At 39.2% G+C, this 27599-nt stretch overlaps 1 protein-coding gene and 1 long non-coding RNA gene across 4 annotated transcripts in view; one reads left to right on the top strand and one right to left on the bottom strand.

Moving 5' to 3' along the window:
• FMO2 (flavin containing dimethylaniline monoxygenase 2) overlaps window positions 1–23443 on the bottom strand; it is a 30605-nt gene extending 7162 nt beyond the window's left edge. For 2 of the 3 annotated variants that reach the window (XR_007148008.1, XM_047839703.1), the window contains exons 1-5: window positions 22923–23264; window positions 8655–8843; window positions 5962–6124; window positions 3567–3709; window positions 3046–3251 (exon numbers count right to left, since the gene is read on the bottom strand). Coding sequence is in view for 2 of the 3 variants with exons in the window: in XM_047839703.1 (XP_047695659.1) it covers window positions 3046–3251; window positions 3567–3709; window positions 5962–6124; window positions 8655–8843; window positions 22923–23054 (833 nt within the window). In the remaining variant the exon portion in view is untranslated. Of the gene's footprint in view, window positions 1–3045; window positions 3252–3566; window positions 3710–5961; window positions 6125–8654; window positions 8844–22922; window positions 23265–23410 lie in introns of those variants that run through there. The other variant, XM_047839702.1, reaches the window with a different exon arrangement.
• Window positions 1–27599, top strand: part of LOC125154985 (uncharacterized) — a 229689-nt gene that overhangs the window by 78304 nt on the left and 123786 nt on the right. The window lies entirely within an intron of this gene.

Here is a 27599-nt window from a genome sequence, read left to right as displayed (position 1 = left end):
TAAGCTTCACACCCAGCATGGAGCCCAATGCAGGGCTGGAACTCACAACCCTGAGATTAAAATCAGAGCTGAGATCAAGAGCTGGATGTGGGGCACCTGGGTGACTCAGTTGGTTGTGAGTTCGAGCCCCATGTCAGGCTCTCTGCTGTTAGCACAGAACCTGCTTCATATCCTCTGTCCCCCTCCCTATTTGCCCCTCCCCTTCTTGTACTCTCTCTCTGTCTCTCTCAAATAAATAAACTTAAAAAAAAAAGAATTGGATACTTAACCAACAGAGCCACCCAGGCACCCTCTGTTTTTGTATTTTTTTTAAAGGGAAGGAGCCCGCTATCACTAAAGAAAAACAAACATTCATAATGTTTGCTTGTGTTTATAAGATCAGCGATATATAACTTCGAGCTCAATAGAGATTTATTTTTTGGCAAAGAGATAGTGAATATGTTCTCAAAAGCCACTCATAGGAAGAACCCTTATGGTGTACAGAGTTAGCAAAGCAGTAGTTCACATGGAGAATTTGGGACACATGTCCCACTACACCCTTCTGAAAGGAAGGTCACAATCTCTTAGAGAAGCCTTTTCCAAGGCAACTGATGGGATGGGAGAAGATATTTGCAAATGACATATCGGATAAAGGGTTAGTATCCAAAATCTACAAAGAACTTATCAAATTTAACAGCCAAAAAACCAAATAATCCAGTGAAGAAATGGGAAGAAGGCACAGATACTTTTCAAAGAAGACATCCAAATGGCTAACAAACACATGAAAAGATGTTCAACATCACTCATCATCAGAGAAATACAAATCAAAACCACGATGAGATACCACCTCACACCTGTCAGAATGGCTAAAATTAACAACTCAGGAAACAACAGATGTTGGCAAGGATGTGGAGAAAGAGGAACCCTTTTGCACTGCTGGTGGGAATGCAAACTGGTGCAGCCACTCTGGAAAACAGTTTGGAGTTTCCTCAAAAGATTAAAAATAGAACTACCCTATGATCCAACTACTGAACTGCTAGGTATTTATCCAAAGGATACAAAAACGTTGATTCAAAGGGGCACATGCCCCACAATGTTTATAGCAGTGCTATCAACAATAGCCAAATTATGGAAGGAGCCCAAATGTCCATTGACTTATGAATGGATAAGGAAGATGTGGTATATATACAGAATGGAATATTACTCAACAATCAGAAAGAATGAAATCTTGCCATTTGCAACAATGTGGATGGAACTAGAATGTATTATGCTAAGTGAAATAAGTCAACCAGAGAAAGAAAAATATCATATGATTTCACTTATATGTGGAATTTAAGAAAGAAAACAGATGAACATAGGGGAAGGGAAAGAAAAGATAAAAACAGAGAGGGAGGCAAACCATGAGAGACTCTTGGATACAGAGACCAAAGGGAGGATTGCTGTAGGAGCGGTGGGTGGGTGGGAGGATGGGCTCAATGGGAGATGGGCATTAAGGAGGGCACTTGTTGGGATGAGCACTGGGTGTTACATGTAAGAGGTGAATCACTAAAGTTTACTCCTGAAAACAAAAAAAGAAAAAAAAAGGTAATTAAGGTAAAATGAGATCATAAGGGTGGGGCCCTGATCCAATAGGATTAGAGACCTCATAAGAAGAGGCATAAAAGAACCAGCTCTCTTTCTCTCCCCCTCACTTGAGCACACAGTGAGGAGGCAGCTGTCTGCCAGACAGGAAGAATGCTCTCACCAGAAACCGAATCTGCTGGCACCTTGATCTTAGACTTCCCAGCCTCCAGTACTATGAGAAATAAATGTCTGTGGTTCAGACCAAACCAACCAAACAAACAAAAGCCAACAAACAACAACAACAACAACAACAACAACAACAAAAGCAGCCTTTTCCAATGTTGGACAGCTCTGGGTATTAGGAAGTTCTTCCTATGATCCTAGTTCTGCTTTCTGAAGCAGCTCTTAATATTTCCTTTTCTTTTTTTAATTTATTATCCAAGTATAATTAACATACAGTGTTATATTAGTTTCAGATGTGTAATATAGTGATTCAACAATTGTACACATTTCTCGGTGCTCATCAAGATAAGTGTACTCTTAATCTCTTTGGTCTATTACATCCATCCCACCACTCACCTCCCCTCTGGCAACCACCAGTTTGTTCTCTGCATTCAAGAGTCTATTTTTTTTTTTTTGTTTTTCTTTCTTAAATTCCACACCTGGGTGAAATCGTATGGTATTTTTCTTTCTCTGACTAACTTATTTCATTTAGCATTATAGTCTCTAGGTCCATCCATGCTGTTGCAAATGCCAAGATTTCATTCTTTTTTATGGCCGAGTAATCCAATTAAAAATTGGCAGAAGACCCGAAAAGATGTTTTTCCAAAAAAAGACATAGATGGCCAACAACTGCATGAAAAGATGCTCAACATCACTAATCATAAGACAAATTAGAACCTCAATGAGATATCATTTTATACCTGTCAGAATGACTAAAATAAAAAACACAAGAAATACTAAGTGTTGGTGAGAATGTGGAGAAAAAGGAACCCTAATACAGTGTTGGTGGGAATGCAAATTGGTGCAGCCATGGTGGAAAACATTATGGAATTTCCTCAAAAAATTAAAAATAAAATTACCATGTGATCCAGTAATTCCACTACTGGGTATTTGCCCAAAGAAAATGAAAACACTAATTTGAAAAAAAATATATGCACCCAATGTTCATTGCAGTATTATTGACAATAGCCAAAATATGGAAGCAACCTAATTGTCCATTGACAGATGAATGGATACAAAAGATGTGGTATACGTACACAACGGAATATTACTCAACCATAAAAAAGTTCATAATATTTTCTATTTCATCTCTTTAAGTATTTACTTTTTAAAAGGTATGCAGCACAAATTTGGAATTCAAATCCTGGAATGTCTATAATACCCATACTGTTAGGTTGTAGTTTGAAATGCTGTGTTAGCAATTTGGCTCTTTACCAAGAGGCACCTCTAACACCCTTGCTTTATCAATGAGTATAACATGAAAAAGCAAAATGACTTTACTTGTTTTGAGGCTGAAGGCCATAATTTGCATGGTTGAACCACCGATTCATCTGCTGTTCCATCATCCATTTTCGAATTATTTTGAATCGTGACAGGACATTTCGGAGCATGGAGATAAACCGGGTGTGCAACACCATGTCCCAGGGATAGCCGTCTTCGGAGATACGGCTCATGACCCAGGAACCATGTCTGGTGCTGATAAAAACCTGGTAAGCAAAAAGGAATGCTGTTGAAATCAGGGCATTGTCCCTTGTGGGAGGAATCTACTGTGTAGGTGATATATCACATATATGGCTCAGAGAAAAAGACTTACTCTGGGTTACATGGCTGATTAATGGCAGGGCTGGGAGGTAAACCTTGGCTTCCTGACTACCAGGTTTTTTTTTAATGATACCGCACTGTAGGAACCAACTAACCAACTAATCAGTGAGTAATGGAGCTTTTTGGTTACGTGGCTGGGGTTTTCCAATATGTACTTCTTCCCTTCCTCCATGGTACAAGATAAGCAGAGAGCATCCCACCTGAGCAGCCTTCTTACTCAGCTCAACGGCAATATCTGAGGCCGAGTTTCCTAGTCCAATCACCAGGATGTGTTTCCCTTCAAATCCCTCTGGATGCTTGTACTGGCGGCTATGGAAATACTGGCCTTTGAACTTCTCAATACCTTCAGGGGAAGAAGAGAGAAATCCATGAACCACGTACATTTCAGTAAAAGTGCATTTTCAGCTTTTCTTTTCTGGGGTCAGTTATTTATTTTACCTCTTCCCCTCTTAGGGGAGTTGCAATGGCAAGACCGATTGGCAGACTCAAAGAATTAAGTATAGAAGAAATGCTAGCATATGGCACAGGACCAAAAGAGTTGATTTCAGAGGCTGCAGCTTATATATTTATTAGAGAATAAACAAATGGCTTCAATGAATACAGCAGAGTCGGATGCTGGCTTCTCACTACCCATTATCCTATTTTTTTGTTTGTTAATTTTTTTATTTTTGAGAAGGAGAGAGGGAGAAAGAAAGAGCAGGGTAGGGGCAGAGAGAGGGTGACAGAGAATCCCAAGCAGGCTTCGCACTGTCAGTGCAGTCTGATGCAGGGCTCAAATCCATGAACAGTGAGATCATGACCTGAGTCAGAGTCAGACGCTCAGATCGACTGAGCCATCCCTATCCTATTTTGGATTGTATAGTGATACTTTAATATCACTTAACACATGTATTCTTTTAAATGTTATTTGACATATTGTGAAGTGCTATTATTGTAGTTGTGTAATAATTGAATAATATTTATCATTCTTATTTTGCAAAAGCAAACAAAAACGAAAATAAACTAAAAACAGGCACCTAGAAATTGAAGGACACTTCCTACATTGCGGTAAGTCAGTAACTCACTGGACAAACCTTTTTGAAGACAAGCCTCTCTCTGTCTTTCCCAGGAAAATATGACTTTATTAAAGTATTTGTCTTTGATCGTGGGTTGCTTGAAAGAACCTTTAGATCATTAGTTTTCAAAGTGTGGTCCTTTGGCCAGCATCATTAGCTGGAACCTGGAAACTTGTTGGAAATGCAAATTCTCAGCCTCATGACACCGTATCTACTGAGTTGGAAATACCAGAGGTGGAGCCTAGCAAGTTGTGGTTTTAAAAGCCCACCAGGTGATTCTGTTTGCTTTGGGGTAGAAGATCTTATGCCTGGCTGTATATTAAAATCACTTGAGCAACCCTTAATTGATCTAGGCCTACCTTATATCATTTGAACTTTTGGGGGTCATTAGGATGTTAGAAACTCCACAGGTGGTTTGAGTGTGAGGTCTGGACTGTGAACCACTGTATTAGACATTCCCCTGAGGGCCTTGAGAAGGCAGTATGCTCTCTGAGAGAAGGGCCTGTGAAGTACCAGGAGAGATGGATGTGGGGTTCCATTGGCTACATCCCTCTCCTTCACTCTCTCTGTGTCCATCAGTGTCCTATAGGAGCACTTATTGCCAGGAAATCTCCTCAATATCCCTGTCTGTGGGCATGGCTCTGAGGAAAAGTCTCCAAGGATATAACAGAGTCACAGGGTTTGGTAGGCTAGATAAAGGCCAAGGTAGGCACATGGATATAAGGGCCTTGCCAATGGAGAACCAATGTGGGTGAAAGTTCTCTGAAATCCCAGGGAAGATTTAGTGACTTTGGAGGAAGTTGGCCGAAGTCCCTGTGTCATGAAGACCCAGAGGTCAATGGGAACAAAGATGGCGTGTGGAGCTTTTCATCTTTCTGGCTCTATCCAGATCTTAATATTATGTCCCGTTGCAGTAGCTAATTTTGCCTGTCAATCCAATCTGCATATAAAATACCTGGACACTGTAGGGCAGCCAAATTCATCACCTCGAAATGAGCCTCCTTGGCATGTGAATTATTTTAAGCTAGTAATTTTTAAGGAACAGAAGCCTCCTTAAAACAGAAAAACCTTTGACTTCCCCCGACTGCCTAAAAGAATTTAGACAGAGGACCTGCTCCTGGGAGGGAGCTGTCACTGTCGATAACTACAGTATAATATGAACTAGGGGAGGTAGACAGGGAGGAACTTAGCAAAGTCTGTTTGTTAAACTTCCTCTCTGTGTCCCATTGTTTCTGGATGGGCCATCAAACAGAAGGCTTTTTCACCTTCCTGTGAACTGACTTCCTTCCCTTTAAAGTCCTTAACCCATGCCCCCTTCTCTTTAGCTCAAAATGGCACACAAGCCTCAATTGCCTGACTGCCTGTGGACCTCATGTTCTTACGGAGTCTCTATATGCATAATTAAATTAAACTTTTTCCTCTTAGTCTGTCTTGTCAATTTAACTCTGAGACTAGCCAAAAGAATGTGGAAGGGTGAAGGAAAAATTTTCCTCCCCAACAAGACCTACTCCAAAAAGCTGGGAATCCCCGCAGGCCTCACCTGGAAAGGAGTCCAGTGGGATGTGAGGGAGGATGTGATGGCCGCTGCAAACCATAACCGCATCAAAGACAGCGCTTTGCTTCTTGCCGTTGCTCTCAGTAACAACCTCCCATTGGCCAGAGGATGAGAAATCTGGGTGTTTTCTCACACTGAGGACGGTTGTCTTGAACGAACACAGAGAAGGCATCATTGAGCATTCCTCTGGCATAACAGGGGCTTCATTCAGTAGTACCCTGGGAGTGGGGATGGGCAGACTCCATCTCGGTTCCATTTGAATCCATTTCAACTCACTGAAGACAGAGACTGTGAAGCGTCCCCTTCTCATTCTTATTTGGCAGGGAGCTACCAAGGATACGGTACTTTGTGCAAGAGGCCTGACTCAGCAGTGAGAACCTGTCTGTTAAGGACTGAATAAGGACTTGAGAGAGACAGACAAGTTCTGGGCAAGATACAAAACACATGTTTATTATTCAAGTGATCATACAGTCAGTATTGATTAAGAAACTTTTATGTGTCCACCTCTGTGCAGAATCTGTGCTAGAGAAGACATCTCGTGTGAAGCACTTTGTATGGTGCCTGGCACATTGTCAGCATCCCATGAATGGTAGCTGTTCATATTAATTATTTTTAAAACAGAGTACATCATTATAGCAATATAGTTCATGATCTCATTTGGATGAAATAATTTATGTTCATTAATTTTTTAATAGGAAATCCTTTTTTTAAGTTTATTTTTGAGAGAGAGAGAGAATCCCTAGCAGGTTCTGCACTGTCGGCACAGAGCCTGATGTGGGCCTTGAACTTACAGGCCATGAGATCATGACCTGAGCTGAAATCAAGAGTCAGATGCTTAACCCGACTGAGCCACTCAGTCACCCCCATTAATTTTTTTTTTTTAATGTAGCTCACTGGAGGTCTATGAATTTGTAAATGCACATAAAGCTTATACATCTTTGGTGTTTAAGAAACAATGTCGGGGCGCCTGGGTGGCGCAGTCGGTTAAGCGTCCGACTTCAGCCAGGTCACGATCTCGCGGTTCGCGAGTTCGAGCCCCGCGTCGGGCTCTGGGCTGATGGCTCAGAGCCTGGAGCCTGTTTCCGATCCTGTGTCTCCCTCTCTCTCTGCCCCTTCCCCGTTCATGCTCTGTCTCTCTCTGTCCCAAAAATAAATAAACGTTGAAAAAAAAATTTAAAAAAAAAAAAAAAGAAACAATGTCAAGTGGAAACAAAGTTTTTCTTACTTCTAGAGTCATGGCATGCTTCTCTTGCTTACAAGTATTTGAGTCCCATACACCTGCTTTTCAAATTTTCAGATATCTAAAAAAACGCTGGGTTGGCAATTTTTGAAGCTGTGCCAATTAAGAAAATATATAGACTATTAGTATAAAGTTTGCTAACGTATTATAAAATGTCTGGGCATTGTTGGCTATGAGAAAAGATTCAGATTTGCAGTTTAAGGTAGTATATTAGCTAAAGCACTGTGGGTTATTGCTACTAAAAATGTGCTTTGGGAACTAACACCTTCAGTGCAACTCAGGAGGCTATTAGAAATGAAACAGAGCTTTTATAGATCGAGTGGAGCCCTAATATCTTATGACTTGTACCAAGAGACTAATAATGGAAATGAGTGTTCCTAACCCCTCTCTAATCTCCAGGAATCCAACAGCAGTAATGCAATAAACAAAAGAAACAGCTCCCTTGCAACTTTAACATGACCTTTCAAAGAACACATAACGCAAATTATATCATAAGAGGGCAATATATCTGTTAAATAAATTGATAGTCAAATGGGCAAAGACCTATTAAAGCTTCTGGTACAAAAAAATCTGTTATTCATAGGATGGTTCTGCCAGGCATTGGGGAAAACTACATCAGATACATTTTCATGGTAGTTACAAATATAGATTTCCACCACAATCAGCTACTATAAATTAATAGAATGCAAACCTGGAACAAAAATGAAATTACTGAGAAAATGAGATTTTTTTTCTTGTGTTACAAGAAAATAAGCTCACTCACAGTTATTTATCCAGAGGTATAATTTAATTTTGTTTCCTAAGCACAGTTACTAGTTTTCAGAGTGTAGGTTATTGATAAAAATCCAGCATGTATAGTGAGAATATTGTTCTTGTTGATTATTTGTTTTTGAGGGAGCACAGGAAAGGTGGTTCTAATTGTATCTAAAAATGATCCAACCAGCCTTATGTTGCCAGAGAATGTGCCATGCCTTCCCCCCCCGCCCCAAAGACCAAAAATAGTTTCTACAGGCTTATGAAATGAATGGAGAGCTGTGAGTTTATTTCATACGTATTTCTCAGCAATTCCATTTCTACAGAGAAGATCCAAAAATGAAATAGCAGTTTGATTTTCTTCTTCTATTCTTTCAAGGGAAATGAGGCTAGGGGTCTGCAGGGGTTATAGATATTAGCTTAAGTGCAGTTTCATGGTCAATATCATCATTATTCAAATCCTTAGTTTTAACAGGTGATTTTCCTCTTCTGCTAATGTGCATGTAATCTATAATATCGGGGTTAGTGACACTACCTTTTGGGCTTTCTATCTTGCTCTTACCTTTCAGCAAAGAATTGGATTGAAATATTTTGTTTTCTTCACTTTTTCTTAATTACCAGAGTAACTTCTCTAAATGTGAGCTGAACCCATGTGGAGAAAGCCATTCCCCCCAAAATACAATACCTGGAACTGAATATATTTTAGAAGATCAAACTTTCTGGCAAAAATCCTGAAATATTCCAGGAGCTTAGAATTGTGCAGGAAGTTTGGAAAGTCTTCAGGCATTGGAAAGTCACTGAAACAGGACATTTCTTTGCTGGTGTTGCTGATGACAGATTGATAGATACTTGCTCGGCCATCTTCAACATTTTCCTAAAGAAGAAAATTAAAAAAAAGTGATAATCATGTTACATTTAAAATGATCCCTTGGTGTTTTACTCTTTTTCCGAGTCAAACCCTTGGGTTATGTGATCGTCTTTCACTGCTGTAGAGGGACTACAGTGTCTGGGTGCTGAGGTGCGGCTTATATGTTCCATCATCCCGTGTGAGAGGGCCTCATTGGGGTCCTCCAATGTTGTTCACTGGAGGGGCTATTGCCCCTGGTGGATAGGAGGTGGGGACAACCCTCGTTTGGGCACATTGCAGGATATTGGGCACCTCTCTACCTGCTTAATGCCAGCCATTGTGACAATTAGCCCCATTCCGGAACTCCCTCTGGAGAGCCTATCTCCACCTTCCACCTCTTTAGGAACCAACAAACTCTGGGATACTGGTGAGGAAGTATTCTGGAGAATTGTACCTAAAATGAATACTTCTGGGAGCAGGTAGTTTTCACATCTTAGTTTGAATGCCCCACTTTCATTTTACGCTTTATGGAAACCAACCTTCCTCAAGTGCTAAAAGTGAACAGCATTAGCATCCATCACATCTTCGACTTGAATCTAAATCTTAGCCACTATACTTTGGTAAAACCGCAGACAGCACATGCTATGGTTGAGTTTATAGTTTCCTCTAAGCGCTGTGCATACTGATAATGTTCTTTATGTTAAATTATGTAAGAGCTAAGTGTGGTGATTCAATGTCCCTGAAATCGGCATGTTATCAAAGAGGGTTGCTCAAGAAAATTTAAATGGTGCCACCCAGGAACTCCTCAATTAATGCTTCTGCAGACTAAGGCATAATTCAGGCAAACAGTAGTTGTTATTATGATGCAACGTTAGGGTGCAATGTAATGAAATGGAAAAGTTGCAGGAACTCGTGAATTAATTGGAATAGATTACTCAGTGATACAGAAACAGCACTCTGTCGTTTCCACAGAATAGTAAATAAAGGAAAGTAAATATTGAACTCTAATCCTGCCACCATAATAACTCAGTTGTGCATGTTTCTCTCTCATCATTATTCATGAAGAATTGTTACTTTCCTGCCAAACCTTTAGATCCAGCCTCCTTAAATCTTTGGCAGCACTGAAAGAGGCAGCCTGGACTAGCTGAAGGAATCTGGTTGTTGGAGTTAGACACGGCTTTGAATCCGTCTCTCTTTAGACTGTGTGGCCCGGACCAGTCAGTGCAGTGAGGTTCAGTCTTCTCATCTATAAAATGGGCAGCTACTGGATGCTCAACAGTGTTGTTATTGTCTGTGTTATTAAGGAAGCTACAAGCTTCAGCAAAGCTGTTGGTTAAAACTCCCCATTCACCGCAGTACATGAAAGGCACTGAGGGTAGCTTTTCTAGCAGCGAGATAACCGACACAGGCACACTCACCATCACACCTGAGTTTTCTGCACAAGAGGTTGGATTTGATTTCAAAGACTTAAAGAAGAATAAACTGTGGGACCTTTCCTCTTTTATCAGCAAAGCTCTTTATATGCATTGGGCCTCACTGTGTCCTAATTTCAGGATTATCAGTACGAATATGAGTTACCAAAGCTAAAACAATGTTTGTGCTCAGATCATGTCATTTAGGAGTGGTATGTAGAATATTTGCTAACTAAGTCTACGTTTTGAGGATCCATCTCCCTCATGCATTCCTTCTATCTCTCCTCATCCATCCATCCATCCATCCATCCATCCATCCATCCATCCATCCACAATTCATGCCTGCTATAGGTCAGGAGCCAAATGCCTTTTTGAATGTGAACAATGTGTTTACCTTTCCTAGTCTGGAATCAAGGCTCAGATTGTACCGTTATTTCAGTTTCAAATGGCTTGATAAAAGCTAGTCAGTTTAGGGTCAGCCAGCTTTCTAGGTGATTACAGTTTGGTGTGATGTTAACTGTATGTAAGTGCTTGAATGTCAAGGGAGTTTGCGTTAGAATATGAAGTGGTTTCTGCCTCATACACAAGGATACAACGACCCTGAACTCTGGATCAATAAATCATTTTAATTTTCAAACACTAGCTTCAAATTGTATACGACTAGGGTCAAACTGATATTTCTGGATGTTTCAGCATGGTCAAGTACAATGTCCTTGGTAAGACTAAATGTCTGACTTTCTTATCCAGCCAAATTCTCAAACTTGGAAATATAGTTGACCCTTGAACAACATAGGTTTGAACTGCATGGCTCCATTTATACATAGGTGTTTTATAGTACAGTACTTATGATTTTCTTAATAATCTTTTCTTTAGCTTGCTTTAGTGTAAGGATATAGTATATAATACATACAACATACAAGATATGTGTTAATCGACTGTTTATGTTATCAGTAAGGCTTCTGGTCAATAGTAGGCTATTAGTAGTTATGTTCTAGGGCAGCCAAAAAATTTGTTTAAAGTTTATTTATTTATTTTAAGGGAGACTGTGTATACTGGAGGGGCAGAGAGAGGAGAGAAGGAGAATCCCGAGTAGGCTCTGCACTGTCAGTGCAAGGAGCCTGATGTGGGGCTTGAACTCAGGAACCCGTGAGATCATAAACTGAGCCAAAATCAAGAGTGGGATGCTTAACTGACTGAGCCACCTAGCTGCTTCAAAGGAGGAGCCAAAATTTATACACCGATTTTTGACTGTGTGGGAGTCAGTGCCCCAACCCCCATGATGTTCAAAGGTCAACTGTATTTCGTGAAGCAAAGAGATACCAATTATTTTTTCCTCAAGATCAGATAATTTTATAAGTGGCACAGAGGAAATGTGAGAGCTCTGAAGTCAAACTGGATTGATGGCCTGATTCTACCACCTTTAATGGCTTTTTAGCCATGGGCAAGTTACGTAAGTCAGTTTCCTCATTTTCTCCTGTAAAATGGGGTTCATTAATAATTCCAACACTGGTCAATTGTTATCAGGCTGAGATTAGGTAAAGTGCTTAGCACAATGCCTGTCTCTAAATAAGTGCCCAACTCATGTCTGCCTCGATTGTTATTATTATAGGTCATGAGGATTAATCTTACTAAACTAGTCATAGTTTGACTAGTTTGACTCTTGAAAAAGCTAAACTAAGATTGTTATAGTGTAGCCAACATGCTGGTTTTTTCATGTGCCAATACAGTGGCTTTCAAATGTGGTTGGCTCCTCCGTCAGGTCAATTTTAAGGGGCTCTGGAGTCATGAGAAGGACTGCTTGTGATGTCTGAACCGCTACAGAAGTTTCAGAGCCAGGGCAAGACTCTCCTCTGGGAGTTCTAATGGTGTCAGCATTTGTCAGCAATCGATGATGACATCACAAGTTTTCCCCTGAAGATCAAGTAATAATCTTTATTATGGTTGATTGGTATACAGCTGTTAAAAAAAAAGCTTTGTTTCTATGTTGGCTTCCTCCTGTGTTGGCTGAAGCAGATGTCTATGTGTTTAGATGAATCTGGGTAAAACCCTTTGCTGATGGTTAAGAAGGGAGAATGATTCTTCTTAATAAACAAATACATATCAAGTATCTCTCCTGTCCAGGCCCTGAGCTTTGAGTTAGGGACTAAATGCAAACAGGACACAGAGTTTCTGTCTCCAGGGAGCTTGTTATTACATTGAATAAAAAGGCATTTGGTGGCACAAAAACAGACAATCAGTTCAATGGAACAGAATAGAGAACCCAGAAATGGACCCACAAACGTATGGCCAACTAATAATCTTGGACAAAGCAGGAAATAATATCCAATGGAATAAAGACAGTCTCTTCAGCAAGTGGTGCTGGGAAAACTGGACAGCAACATGCAGAAAAATGAATCTGGACCACTTTCTTAAACCATATACAAAAATAAACTCAAAATGGATGAGAGACCTAAACATAAGACAGGAAGCCATCAAAATCCTGGAGGAGAAAGTGGCAAAAACCTCTTTGACCTCTGCCGCAGCAACTTCTTACTCAACACATCTCTGGAGGCAAGGGAAACAAAAGCAAAAATGAACTACGGGGACCTCATCAAAATAAAAAGCTTCTGCACAGTGAAGGAAACAATCAGCAAAACTAAAAGGCAACTGACGGAATGGGAGAAGATATTTGCAAAGGACATATCAGATAAAGGGTTAGTATTCAAAATCAATAAAGAACTTATGAAACTCAACACCCAAAAAACAAATAATCCAGTGAAGAAATGGGCAAAAGACATGAATAGACACTTCTCCAAAGAAGACATTCAGATGGCCAGCCGACACATGAAAAGATGCTCAACTTCACTCATCATCAGGGAAATAGAAATTAAAACCACAATGAGATACCACCTCACACCTGTCAGAGTGGGTAACACGAACAACTCAGGCAATAACAGATGTTGGCGAGGATGCAGAGAAAGAGGATCTCTTTGGCACTGCTGGTGGGAATGCAAACTGGTACAGCCACTATGGAAAACAGTATGGAGGTTCCTCAAAAAATTAAAAATAGAACTACCCTATCACCCAGGAATTGCACTATTAGGTATTTATCCAAAGGACACAGGTGTGCTGTTTTGACGGGGCACATGTACCATAATGTTTATAGCAGTGCTATTGACAATAGCCAAAGTATGGCAAGAGCCCAAGTGTCCATCAACAGATGAATGGATAAAGATGTGGCATATATATACAATGGAGTAGTAGTCGGCAATCAAAAAGAATGAAATCTTGCCATTTGCAACTACATGGATGGAACTAGAGGGTATTATGCTAATTGAATTAGAGAAAGACAAATATCATATGACTTCACTCATATGATGACTTTAATATATACAAAACAGATGCACATAGGGAAAGGGAAGCAAAAATAATACAAAAACAGGGAGGGGGACAAAACATGAGAGACTCTTAAATATAGGGAGCAGAAGGTTGCTGGATAGGTTGTGAGGGGGTGATGGGCTAAATGGGTAGGGACATTAAGAAATCTACTCCTCGGGGCGCCTGGGTGGCTCAGTCGGTTGAGCGTCCGACTTCAGCTCAGGTCACGATCTTGTGGTCTGTGAGTTTGAGCCCGGCGTCAGGCTCTGGGCTGATGGCTCAGAGCCTGGAGCCTGCTTCCCATTCTGTGTCCCCCTCTCTCTCTGCCCCTCCCCTGTTCATGCTCTGTCTCTCTCTGTCTCAAAAATAAATAAATGTAAAAAAAAACTTAAAAAAAAAAAGAAATCTACTCCTCAAATCATTGTTGCACTATATGCCAACTAACTTGGGTATAAATTAAAAAAAATTAAGATAGATAGATAGATAGATATTTGGGCTCTGAGGATGGAAGAATGGAGACAGAATAAGATGAGAAGCTTTCCTCTCAGCCAAGACAAAGACAGGGAGACACAGCTTTCAAAACATATAAATGTAACTCATATTTATTTAAAATAGAAATAGTACCTAAAAATGATATTTAAGCACAAATACTGATAGTCTGAATTTCCTAGCAGATAGAATTTGCTACGATTTACCTAAGAGAAATGGTCATATGATGAAGTATTTTCCTAATGTAGAATTTTCTGAATGTCAGAAGACTATATAGCAAAATAAAATTAGTTCAGAGAGCACTGATTTAGAATTTATGATATTTTGATCATAGATTAGACTGAAGTTTATCTTCCACTGTGTAAGAATAAAAAGGTTGCAAAAACTAAGTTTAAGGAAGATTATAATGGTAATATTTAACCTACTAAAGGGAGCAAACTTATACAGTGAAAATAGATTCAACTTATTATAAATGTGAGTTACAAACACTTATAAATTAGTCATTTTCATTGTGATACATTAGCATATTTACCTCGACCAGTAAATATTTGTTCTCTTGGCTAGTTGCTCTAAGCAGTTGGAAATAATAAAATTGTATTTCTTAAAAAATTTCTACCACTCTCCAAATTTTCACTCTTTCTGATGGAACTTATAGCTATCTGTTCCGTTGCTTGAAATAAGTACAACTGAAACTATTTTTATGTTCCACCTAACTATAGAGTTAGGGGAAAAATTGTGGTTCCCAAATGCCATTCATGGATTATTGCATGATAAGATTTCAGGAGAGCTTTGAAAAACATAAACTCTGAGCAGGTCTGGTTTGGGTCCATTAATGTGTATTTAAGACATGCTTCCCCAGCTGGGGTGCCTGGGTGGCTCAGTCCCTTAAGTGTTGGACTCTTGGTTTCTGCTAGGGTCATGACCTCATGGTTTGTGAGTTGGAGCCCCAAATTGGGCTCTGTGCTGACAGCAAGGAGCCTGCTTGGGATTCTCTCTCTCTCTCTCTCTCTCTCTCTCTCTCTCTCTCTCTCTCTCTCTCTCTTCTCCCCTGCTCATGCTCTCTCTCTCCCTCTGTCTCAAAAAAATAAACTTATATAAAAAAAGTGCTCCCCAGCTGATTCTTATGCACATGAATGTTGGGAGCCACCATCTTTATTAGACCGTTACTGCATTCTGCTATCCCTCTATTAGGTTGGTACCTCCCTAGATCTCTGGCTTGCTCACTGATAGTGACCCCCATTTAAACTCCCTGACTCCCATATTGCCTACTTTCTTTACTGCCTTCACGGTAAAAAGTATACTTGTTGGAATGGGACACACGTTCTTCATGATGAGACCCTGACTATTCTCTCCAGCTTCATCAATTTCTATTCACCCACCTGCCTCCTTTGTTCTAGCTGCATCACGTGACTTTATCTTCTCTATGCGTGTCAGGTTTCTCAAGCTCCTTTGCACATGCCATTTACTCTGCCTAGAACACAGGCCTGATCTCTGCTTATTGTCAAGACAAATGAAAGCATCTCGTCGTGTAGGAAGCTTGCCCTATTCTCTACTGCATGATGTTCTGTGCTTTCCATAACACTTAGAGTAAGGGCCCTTATAAAATTGCACTCTGATATGGATTTGCTTTAGTATTTCCTCTTCTGAACTATGAGCCCTTAGCCTTCAGGGACTGTGCATTTGTGCCTGTTTAGTACTGTGAAAATTAGTAACAGTAAACGTCACTAAAATGGAGTTGGGAAGTTTTGGCCCTACCACTCATAGTCAATTGCAGACCCAACAGGAAGAGATGGATTTGACCTTGCATATGGACACTACTTTATTCTTCTATTTGGAGGAAGAGACACTTTCCTCACCACCCCCCCCCCCCCGCCCCCCACCCTGTCCTGGACAACAGCTCAGCCAATGAGAAGCCACCATACCTCAAACCCCAAGTTTATTCCAATGGGCTTTTAGTTTATAGCAGCCTTCCCAACTTACCGTTTTCTCCTTTAAAAAGCATTCCTTTACTTTGTTCCCTGGATTGCACACAGTTTTGCTACAGCTTGTTTGTCCCAGACTGCGATTCTCTTCTATTCCTCAATAAATCTGTCTTTTGCTGGTAAAATGACTGTCAGTTTTTAAGGTTAACGGTACCTAGTATATGCTGGGGACATGCATGGTGCAAGATGAGCTAATATGTTTGGTGAAAGAATGAAAGAATGAAAGAATATGTAATGTTAACTAGAAGCATTTTACCATCACTGCAAATAGGGCTTAATGATAGCAAAATGGACAGTCAGTGGTATAGTGGGAATGAGTACTTGGTTTTGCTAGTCGTCCGCTGTAAACTTTTTTCCTTTCTTCACACGTAAACATTACTTTAAAAATATTGTGGCAAGATAACCAATATATATCTTGAACTACTGGTGAACAGACTTAATTGAGACCCAGCCACAGTATTTTATATTTCACTGCCTGGAGAGTTACAAATATCTAACATGTTAAATTTGGTTATTAATACATTTGCATTAATTGGGCAGCAAGGTACAAAAACCTAAGTTATATTGAATTACGCTGCGATAGATTCTTGGGATAAGCTTACCTAAGAGAATGCCTGGAAGTAAAACAAAGGGAAGGTGGTTATCTCTTCTGGAGAGGAAATGGCTGTTCGTTCTAAACCAGCAAAGAGGAGCAGAATTTGCCACCCTCGACTGTGTCTGTTTGGCAGGGGGATTATTTTAAACTGGTTATTTTTTAAGAAACAGCAGACATAGGTAGGCCTTGAAAACTGAGTAGAAGTTACCTTTCTGTGAGAGGTATTTACTTGCATAAGGGAAATCTCTTGCTTGCATAAGGGTGTCTCTCTCGCTGTGCCAAGATGAAGGGGATGAGTCAGTGTCTAGAAACTCCTATCAAAGAAGAAGGCAATGGCTTAAATCTACACAACAACCTCACTCTTACTGCTTTTCCTGGGTTACCTCCTGGAACTGACTCCCTACCCTCAACATCTTCTCATGTCTTTAGCTAAAGGTGGTCTTTAAGGTGATGGCCATTTCGGGGAGTTACTCAGTTTTCCTGAGTCTATCCCAGGTATACAAGATATATACATGTTATTAAATATTTGTTTCTTTTCCCCCTGTTACTCTGTCATATAGCAATTAAATTATTAGACCTGTTACCCTGTCATAGATCAATTAAATTATTAGACCAGCCAAAGAACCTAGAAGGGAAGAAGGGAAAACTTTTCTGCCCCTACATTAGTCTTGTATAATGTTAAACTTCAAGTGCACAGAATGTGCTGTTAAAAAGAATAAGCCAATCGACACAAAAGAGAGTTTGTGGTGCACAGGAAAGATAGGAGTGCAGTATAGAGATAGATGGTGCCACCTGGGAAGTTCCATTTGGTGATGTCCCAAGTGTCTGTTTCATATTTTTATCTTCCTATTTTTAACATTTAAGTCAAAAACATTGACGGAGACAAATACAGGTGATCAAATTTGCGTATACCCAAAGTAGAGAACCGAAAGAGCTGAGTAAGAATAGACAGAATTGAAATTTCAAATGAATATTTCTTGACCAAAGATAAAACCAACTAAATGCAGTTGGACATGCCCAAATGTGAACTCCTGTAAGTAGAATTAACAATTCAGTTTCAGGGGCACCTGGGTGGCTCAGTTGGTTGTGTGTCTGACTTCGGCTTAGGTCATGACCTCGCGGTTCGTGAGTTCAAGCCCTACGTCGGGCTCCGTGCTGACGGCTCAGAGCCTGGAGTCTGCTTTGGATTCTGTGTCTTCTTCTCTCTCTGCCCCTTTCCACTCATGATCTCTCTCTCTCTCTCTCTTAAAAATAAATAAACATAAAAAAAAAAGACAATTCAGTTTCATAAGGGTAGAATAATAGTGACCTGGATCATCAGTGCTTCAAATAGAAAAGATCCAGAACTTTGATTGATCCTAAGCTCAGTATAAATGATTGGAGTTATGTGAGACAAAGCATGATGGAGAGCCTATATGTATTTAATCTCAATATTGTGGCTAGTTCTAAGATCTAACACCTACTATTTATTTAGTCACTATGGGAAAGCCACTTACCCTTGGTTTTCTTATATTTAAGTTGAAATTAATAACAAATAATGTAGGAGAGTATTGTGAGTATAAAATGAGATAATCCCTATCGAAATAATTATATGAATGATAGCTTTAATTTTGCAAATGCAGAAAAAGCTAATGCAGCATTAAATTGTTTTAGCAAAGGTAGACCGTCCAGGCCTACTGAAACATAAGTCATGCTGGGCAATTGTTAGACCAATTGATTATAAATTCTTCAAGGGGATTTATCCACATTGTCTAAAGCAGTGCCAAGCACCCCTTTGGTTCTGAAAAAATATATATGTTGGAAAAATAAATTGGTTTGGAATATTGGATCTTGTGTGAATCACATTTTAAGAGAGAAACTGGTATTTCAGATTGAATCTAGAGGAAGGATGGAGAGACATTTAGAGAGTATTATATGAAGATTAAAACAATTGAGTATTTGTAGCTGGGAAAAGATCTATTTATAACCAAATGTAAAACAAACAAACAAACAAACAAAAATGCGATATATGTTGGTAACTTTCCTGTGAACGCTGGTATTAGGAACAATGAAGGAGGCAGAGAAGGTTAGTGGCTAAAGGTAGATCATGCTTTCCTCTCTTGACACCTCAGTAAGATTATTAGGTGTGCAGGCTCAGAAATCTTATAGACCTTCATTTTTGTGCCTTTCCCACTACCTATGTTCCCCTGGAGAAATTGTTCATTCCAAAACTCATCTTCTTCTTGATATGTCCATGAGGATAATCATAATACCTACTGAAGGATCTCAGGACAGACCCTCTTCCCCCCAAAATGTGCCACTTGGGCATGTGGATTATTTTGAACTGAAGGCACTTGAGACCTTATGGGCTCAAGAGAAACTTTTGTCCTCCCTTTACCATACACAAGAATCTAAACTGAGGGTCTTTCCCAGAATAAGGGTTATTAACAGAGAAAAATTTTATGTGAGTGACCCATCTGAATGACAGAGCAAGCATCCATTCTTATTGCCGTGTGAAGGACATTCCTTTCCTTTAAAGTCCCAGAACCTACCCGCTTCTCCTTATTTTAGAATGACGTATATACCTCATTTTCCCTGTGTTTGGAATTTCTATGTCTATGTGGATTCCTCAGGAACATCTATTAACTTTGATTTTCTCCTGTTAGTTTGTCTTATGTCAATTTGATGCTTAGTCCAGTTAGAAGGACTTTTGAGGGGACAGGAATTCTTGCTCCCTGACACTGCTTTTTAGGAGTATTATGAAGAAAAAAAATAAGATGATGCATGGAAAGTACTTTTCCATTGCTGGAAAAGTGCTAAAAATAGGTTCATGATGCACCCCGCCCATGTTGCAAAGCTGCCACTAAGGGGTGCTGGAGAACCTTCTGGAAAAATCCAGCACCTTCTGAGCAGGGCATGGGGCAATGATTCTTAAATTTTGTTTTAACTTGTCAGCACTAAATATGTTAGGTGATCTTAGAAGGACTATGTGTAAATATAGAAATTAATGAATAAACTATTTTCAAAATTGATTCTTGATGGTAGAGTAGCGAAGAGGTGAAGCTTCCTCGGGAGTGGGTGTGGTAGCTCCCAGCATCCTTTTCGGTGCCTCCTCCCTTTGGCAATCAGTCTGTTGGTAATCAAGACCCTCACGCGGCCTCATTGGCCACTTGGGATATTTTGCATACTGTATATTTAACACTGCAGGGAGATTACTTGTCTTCTTTGGGTTGAGAAAATTGTTTGTTTCTCTATTGGACGTAGTTTTGAGAGGTTTGAAATGTGATATTGTTAAAGGTTTCAGGAACTTATATACTTCACCATTTTATATCTAATGAGGTTTAATTAACTCAAATTTTAATCTAATTTTTCCTTTCTAACCCATAGGAAGGTATCTCTAATTCTGAAATGTTAAACACTGGCAACTGGGATTAGGACAGCAGGAAAAGTATTTGGGGGCAGGAAGAAACCTTCCTGGAATTCATCAAGTCATATTTTTGACAGACCACATAAAAATACGTGGTCTATCACGGCTTCTATCACCAAATTGATGATAATCATATAAGGGACATTTGGCTTTCTAATTTTTTTTTAAGTTTATTTTTTGTTTATTTTGAGAGAAAGAGAGAGAGAGAGAGAGAGCAAGCAGGGGAAGGGCAGAAAGAGTGGGAGACAGAATCCAAAGCAGGCTCTGCACCATCGACACAGAACAAGATGCAGGGCTTGAACTCACGAACCCATGAGATCATTACCTGAGCCAAAGTCAAGAGGTGATCACTTAACCGACTGAGCTGCCCAGGCACCCCTGGACATTTGGCTTTTAGATATTAAGTCCCAAATCAGGTAATAAGACACTGACAAATTTATATTTAATAATAAATTTGTTATAACTTCACATTTATTCTTTAGATTAAAAATCTCCCGGGGCGGGGCACCCAAATGGAACCTAGAGTGAACCTAGAGTCAACAAAAATAATACATCTTTGGTTAAGACAGGAATGACCACCTTATTATATCACCCTCTCAGGAAAAGCTATAATGTTTCTTTTTTTTTTTTCTTTAATCATCTTAGAGATGGGGGGGGAAGCAGAGAAGGATGGAGAGACAGAATATTAAGCAGGCTCCACGTTCAGCATGGATCTCGACACGGGCCTCAACATGGGGCTCGGTCCCATTACCCTGGATCATGACCCTGGGATCATGACCTGAGCAAAATCAAGAGTCTGGCACTCAACCAACTGAGCCAGCTGGGTGCCCCAGGAAAAGCTGTTTCTAATGACCAGTTGTTAGTAAGAAATGAATGTGATTCAAACTGTTTTTCCAGTTTCCTCTCTGCAAGTTACCTGTCCTATATAAGGATCAATATCTCCATCATTAGCTCTGATTATGTTTGCATAGTTGAATGAATAGATTTTTATTTGGTATTTGTGCAATTTGCTGGCTAAATTTGTCTCATTGTAAGATTCATTAGAGACTCCTGTTAAAAACAGATTCCCCTCCTTAGAAGATTTTGGTTTAATAAGTCTGGGTTGGTGTTAAGTATCTTTAAAAAACCCTCTAGGTATGTCTTATAGTCATACACATTTGAGAAGCCCCAGGTTAAAAAATCCACTTTGGCATAAAATTCAGTTCGAACTTGCAAAGCACATGTGCTAGATGTCTGTGCCTTCCCCCTAATTGGTCAGCTTGTAGGCAGAGCCCTTTTGATGGTCTCTGCTAATGTCAGAGTCTGCTTTTATTTAAAAAAAAATTTAACATTTATTTATTATTGAGAGACAGGGAGAGATGGAGCATGAGCATGGGAGGGGCAGATAGAGGAGACACAGAATCGGAAGCAGGCTCCAGGCTCTGAGCTGTCAGCACAGAGCCCAACGTGGGGCTCGAATTCACAAACCGTGAGATCATGACCTGAGCTGAAGTCGGACACTAAACCGGCTGAGACACCCAGGTGCCCCTATTTTTATTTATTTTTATTTGAGAGAGAGAGAGAGCAAGCCAGAAAGAGGGGCAGAGAGACAGAGAGAGAGAGAGAGAGAGAGAGAGAGAGAGAGAGAGAGAATTTTAAGCAGGCTCCATGCTCAGCATGGAGCCAGATGTGGAGCTTGATCCCATGACCCTGGGATCATGACCTGAGCCAAAATCAAGAGTTGGTCGCTCAACTGACTGAGCCACCCAACTGCACCTTGGAGTCTGCTTTGAGTGTATTCAAACCTTTTGCTTCTGTTTAGAGTGTTCGCAACTGTTTACTCCCTCACTTAGATGCACCTGATACACAATCCTAAAGTTGTTGCACAGGAGTTCTGAGCTAGCACTTCTGTTTAACCTTTCTGAGAAAAAAATGCAAGTTAGGGCATGGTTATAAGTAGGGGGCTAGCCTGTTTAGAAGTCATAGAGACCTGGGTTTGAATGCCAATTCCAGCTATGTGACCATGATCAAGTTACTTAATCTCCCTCAGTTTCTGTTTGGTTGTCTGTAAAATATGTAGCTATTGGAGCTGACATTTATTGTGCTCTAATTTCTTTACATAAATTATCTCCCTTAATCTTCAAAACAGCACTGTGGAGTGATTACACTTTTATATTATTATCCCCATTATACAGCTGAGAAGGCTAAGACACAGGGATGCCAAGAGCTTGCTCAAGATCTCACACTGAGGAGGTGGCAAGCTAGTATTTAAAATCAAAACACTGTGGGAAGGGATAATTATGAATCTCTGCAGTTGTCTATCTATGTATCTGTTTAAATTTTATGTAAATTCTGATGAGTGGAGAGCATTATCAATATTTAGGTTTGGCTAATAGAATGAACTCAATGAATGTGTTTAATAATACCTTTAAAGCGTTTCCCAGAAGTTACCCTAGAGTGTCATCAGTAATGCTAAGCAAACAGACATGATTTGTCAGAGAAAAGGAAAGTCAGCACACCCTGAAAAAGCACTTGCTCAGTGTTTGGAATAGATGTGGCCTCTTGAAAAGAATTCCTGTCACTTCTATTTTGTAAAATGTCCTCCAACATTAGTATGTTGCTTTGAGAATCACTAGAATGTGGGCTGCGAGACAGTTGCAGGATCCATAAGAAAAGGTCCTTTATGTGCCTGGGTTGGCCATCTGGGTTAGGAGAGTCATGACCGGGGAGAGATGACAGCCTATTTCTATAGCTCCTGTGTAGCTGCATGAAATAGGTCTGATCAAAGTCGCTTAGGAGATCCTTCAACAAGGCCCCTCTGCAGCTGTGATTTACTCTGAAAGCAGTAGAGTCTGCTCAAGAGAAAAAAAAAAAGATGTCACTTACTTTGAACCTCCACAGCCCTCCAATATCTTCAGTCCGCTCAAAGCAAGTGGGTTCCAGTCCCTCATCCACACAGCACTTCAGTGAGACCAGGCCGCTGACTCCAGCTCCAATCACTGCCACCTTCTTTGCCATGGTCTCCTGTCGAGGAATTGATCAATCAATGCTGCTTCACTGGTAAGAGAGTCCTTGCAGTGTGGTCAGTAATCAGCTTTCAATAACGCGGTAGCACTGGCAATATACTAAGCAGCACTAATTGAATAAAATTCCTCATTAGTCAAATCCCAGACTTCTCATCCCCTTCCTGGTAAAACCAAGTTGTTTTCCCAGACTTGGCTACAGAATTTGTCTAGGATTTAAAAGCAACCCATTTAACAATGCCAAACAATTTAATAATATAGCACTAGGTATAGGAGCCAAGTTTCATGACATAATTTAGCATGCTGAACTTTTCCTTTTCAGCTACTATCCCCAGCTGTGATTACCCTTACCTTCGTTTTGCCTTTTGGTGCTGTCTCCTTGACACAATGGTTTTTTTTTTTATGTTGGTTGTGGGCTGGGAAGCAGTCAGAAGTGTTCTAGTTGGAGGAGGCTGTGAGGAGTGGGAGGAGCTTCTCACTCCTTCAGCATTTTGCAACCTGAAACTCTCAGGACTTTGTTAGGAGTTCTGAAATTAAGCAAGAGGCTTATATTTTGAGGTCCAGGGTAATGATCTTCACCGTAACACCATTATATACTTACACATATCATACACATAGTATAAAATTCCTTTTTATAATGGATGTGACCAATGGTCATTAGCAAAGTAGCAAACATGGATAAATTAAAAGCAGTTAAAATTATCCCTAAGCCCTCTGTATAGAGATAATTATAACCAACGTGGACACTTTGGTGTATCTTTCCAGATATTTGTATGTATACACATATACACACATTCCACAAAAGTGGAATGGCACTCTAAGTATAATTTCCAATTTGATTTTTCACTTTTCAGTATGGCAATACCTTTATATGTATAGCAGCATTTTTAAAATATTTATTTATTTATTTATTTATTTATTTATTTATTTATTCATTTATTTATTTATTTACATTCAAGGTAGTTAGCAAATAGTGCAACATTGATTTCAGGAGTATATTCTAGTGATTCATCCCTTATGTATAACACCCAGTGCTCATCCCAGCAAGTGTCTTCCTTAATGCCCCTTACCCATTTAGCCCTTCCCCCCTCCCACAACCCCTCCAGCAACCTTCTGTTTATTCTCTATATTTACGAGTCCCTTATGTTTTGTCCCCCTCCCTGATTTTATATTATTTTTGCTTCCCTTCCCTTAGAGATCTTCTTAAAAGTGAAGATATGGATTTAATAGCTATGGGATAGGCCTGAAATTATTTTTAACAAGCTTCCAAGTAAGGCCAATGTTGCAAGTCCTTGGATTACATTTGAGTTGCAAGTATCTACTATGTTTTGCCAAGTTGCCTTTCAAGAAGCAGATACACTTGAATAGTATTTCACCTTTACAAAATGTTTTAATGTGTAAACAACTTTCACACAGATTAATTCATTTTGATTAGTTTAGAACCATAAGCATTAGCATCCATCCTTGTTTTATGGACATGGGAACAGGCTTAGCTTGGCTACTGGGAAGTTTAAGAATAACCAGGATGATAATGAGCATAAAACCTTGTCACATACGGAGCCACTGAAGAAACTTCTGATATTTAACCTAGAGGGTATATGTACATGATAATTGACTGCAAAAGGCTGTTATATGGAAATGTTTATATAAGTCTATTTTGGATGGACAGAAAAGTCTATCTAGGACCAAGTATGTGAATGTTACAGAAAAGGTGAATTTGCCCCAGAATAAGGAAGACCTTCTGGCTAACAATGGTGTATAAATATGGACCATACTGTTTTGTAAAATAGCGAATTCCCTATCATGGCAAGTATTCAAACAGAAGTTAGGTAGCCGCTTGTTGGAAGACAATAGGAGGATTCATGAAGGCAGGGCGTTAGAGTGAAGTAAGGTTGTCACTAACTGTAATATTCGCGGGTCTGAGATCTGAGATTTTATCTTTATCAATTAGAATTTTATTATAGGTACAAAGTTGTTGAGAAGACTTTATTTTTTTTAATTCAAAACATGTTTTATTTATTTTTGAGAGAGGGAGAGAGAGAGAGAGAGAGAGAGAGAGAGAGAGAGAGAATGCTAGCAGAAGAGGGGCAAAGAGGGGGACAGAGGATCCAAAGCGGACTGTGTGCTGAGAGCAAACAGCCTGATGCAGGGCTTGGACTCACAAACCGTGAGATCATGACCTGAGCTGAAGTTGGAGGCCTAACCGGCTAAACTACCCAGGTGCCCTGAGAAGACTTTAGATTGGATTTGCAAGTATGACTGAGGCTGTTGGCACTGTATCACCCATCCACATGGTTTGGGCCTTGCAGTCACTCCCCTCAGACATTGCTAGAAGAGTTCAAGCTCCCTTCATTATGGTTACTCCCATGAAAACAAGGTGTATATCATCTGGTATCTCTTCCTCCTTCAATTTTAACTTTCTGTTTTATGTTTCGACTGAAAATTTCTTCTTAAAACCATGCTTCTTAGGCAACACAATAAGCCACCTGGACCTAACAGACATATACGGAACACTGTACCCAACAAAAAACAGCATATGTATTCTTTACAAGTGCACATGGGACATTTTCCAGAACAGAGTATGTGTTAGGCACCCATTAAGTCTCAATAGATTTAAGAAGGTAGATACGATACAAAGTATCTTCTCTAACCACAGCAGAATGAATTTAGAAATCAATAACAAACAAAAGTGGAAAACTCACAAAATTGTTGAAATCAACACAGTTTAAACAATGGCTCAAAGAAGAAATAGCAAGGGAAACTGAATATACTTACAGACAAATGAAAATAAAAACACAATGTAACAAAACTTATGGGACAGAGCAGAAGCAGTGCTAAGGGGAAATTTATAGCTATAGATACTAACGTTACCAAACAAGAGAGATTTCAAATCAATAACATAACTTTACAAATTAAGGAAGTAGAAAAAAGAAGAAGAAACTAAAAAAGAACAAACTAAAAAAGAACAAACTAATAAAGTTAGTGGAAGGAAGGAAATAATAAAGATTAAGCAGAGATAAATGAACTATAAATGAAAAATGAGAATATTAAACAACCGAGAAAAACCAATGAACACAAAATTTGGTTCTTTGAAAAGATCAACAAAATTAACAGCTAGATAGACTCATAAAGAAAAAGAAAGACACAGAGAGAAAACTCAAATTACTAAAATCAAAAATGAAACTGGGGACATTACTATCTATTCCACAGAAATAGAAAATTGTAAGGTACTACTATGAACAATTGTATGCAAAAAAAAGAGGTAACCTAGATGAAATGGACACATTCCTAGAAATAAAAAAGCTACCAAGACTATATCACAAAGAATAGACAATCCAAATCTAATTCAAGGAGATTAAATAAAAAACTGAAAATGTCTCAACAAAGAAAAGCCTGGAACTTGATGGCTTCATTGGTGAATTCTACCAAACACTTAAAGAACTAATCCAATCCTTCTCAAACTTTCCCAAAAAATTGAAGAGGAGGGAGCACTTCATAATTCATTCTATGAGGCCAGAATTACCCTGATACCAAAGTCAAAGACACTACAAAAAAGAGGAAACTATAGATAAATATCCTTTATGAACATTGATGCAAAGATCCTCAATAAAATACTAGCAAACAGAATTTAGCAGCATATTAAAAGGATTATACTCCATGATTAAGTGGGATTTATTCCTGAAATGCAGGGATGGTTCAACATATGAAAATTGATCAGTGTAATAAACCACATCAAAAAAAGTGAAGGAAAAAACCCTCACATGATCATTTCAGTTGATGCAGAAAGATTATTTGACAAAATTCAACACTGTTTTATGATAAAAACACTCAATGAGATAGGAATAAAATGGAAACTACCCCCACATAAGAAAAGCCATATATGAAAAACCTACAACAAACATAATACTCAACTGTGAAAGACTGAAAGCTTTTCCTCTAAGATCAGGAACAAGGAAAGGATGCCTGTTTTCACCACTACTATTTAATCTAGTACTGGAAGTCCTAGTGAGGGCAATTAGTCAAGAAAAAGAAATAAAAGGCATCTAATAGGAAAAAAGTAAAGTTACTTCTCTTTGCAAATGATATGATCTTACATATAAAAAATCCTAAAGACTCCATAGAGAAGCTGTTAGAACTAATAAATGAATTCAGCAAGTAGCAGGATACAAAGTCAACACACAAGAATAGATTGTATTTCTATATACAGTGAGCCATCTGAAAAGGAAATTACAAAAATAATTTACTTTACAATAGCATCAAAAAGAATAAAATAATGAATTAACCAAGGAGATGAAAAACTTGTACAATGAAAACTATAACACATTGCTGAAAGAAATTAAAGAAGACACAAATAAGTGGAAACACATCCAATGTTCATGGATTGGGAAGACTTATATTGGTAAATTCCAATATTATCCCAAACAATCTGAAGATTTACTTCAATTACTATAAAAATTCCAATAATGTGTTTTTTTCAGAAATAGAAAAATTCATCCTAAAATTTATATGGAATCTCAAGGGATCCTGAATAGCCGAAACA

Source organism: Prionailurus viverrinus, chromosome F1 (assembly GCF_022837055.1).
Source record: "Prionailurus viverrinus isolate Anna chromosome F1, UM_Priviv_1.0, whole genome shotgun sequence".
Classification (NCBI taxonomy): domain Eukaryota; kingdom Metazoa; phylum Chordata; class Mammalia; order Carnivora; family Felidae; genus Prionailurus; species Prionailurus viverrinus.
The sequence above is the reverse complement of the archived record's forward strand: the minus strand, read 5'-3'. Positions and strand labels throughout refer to the sequence as shown.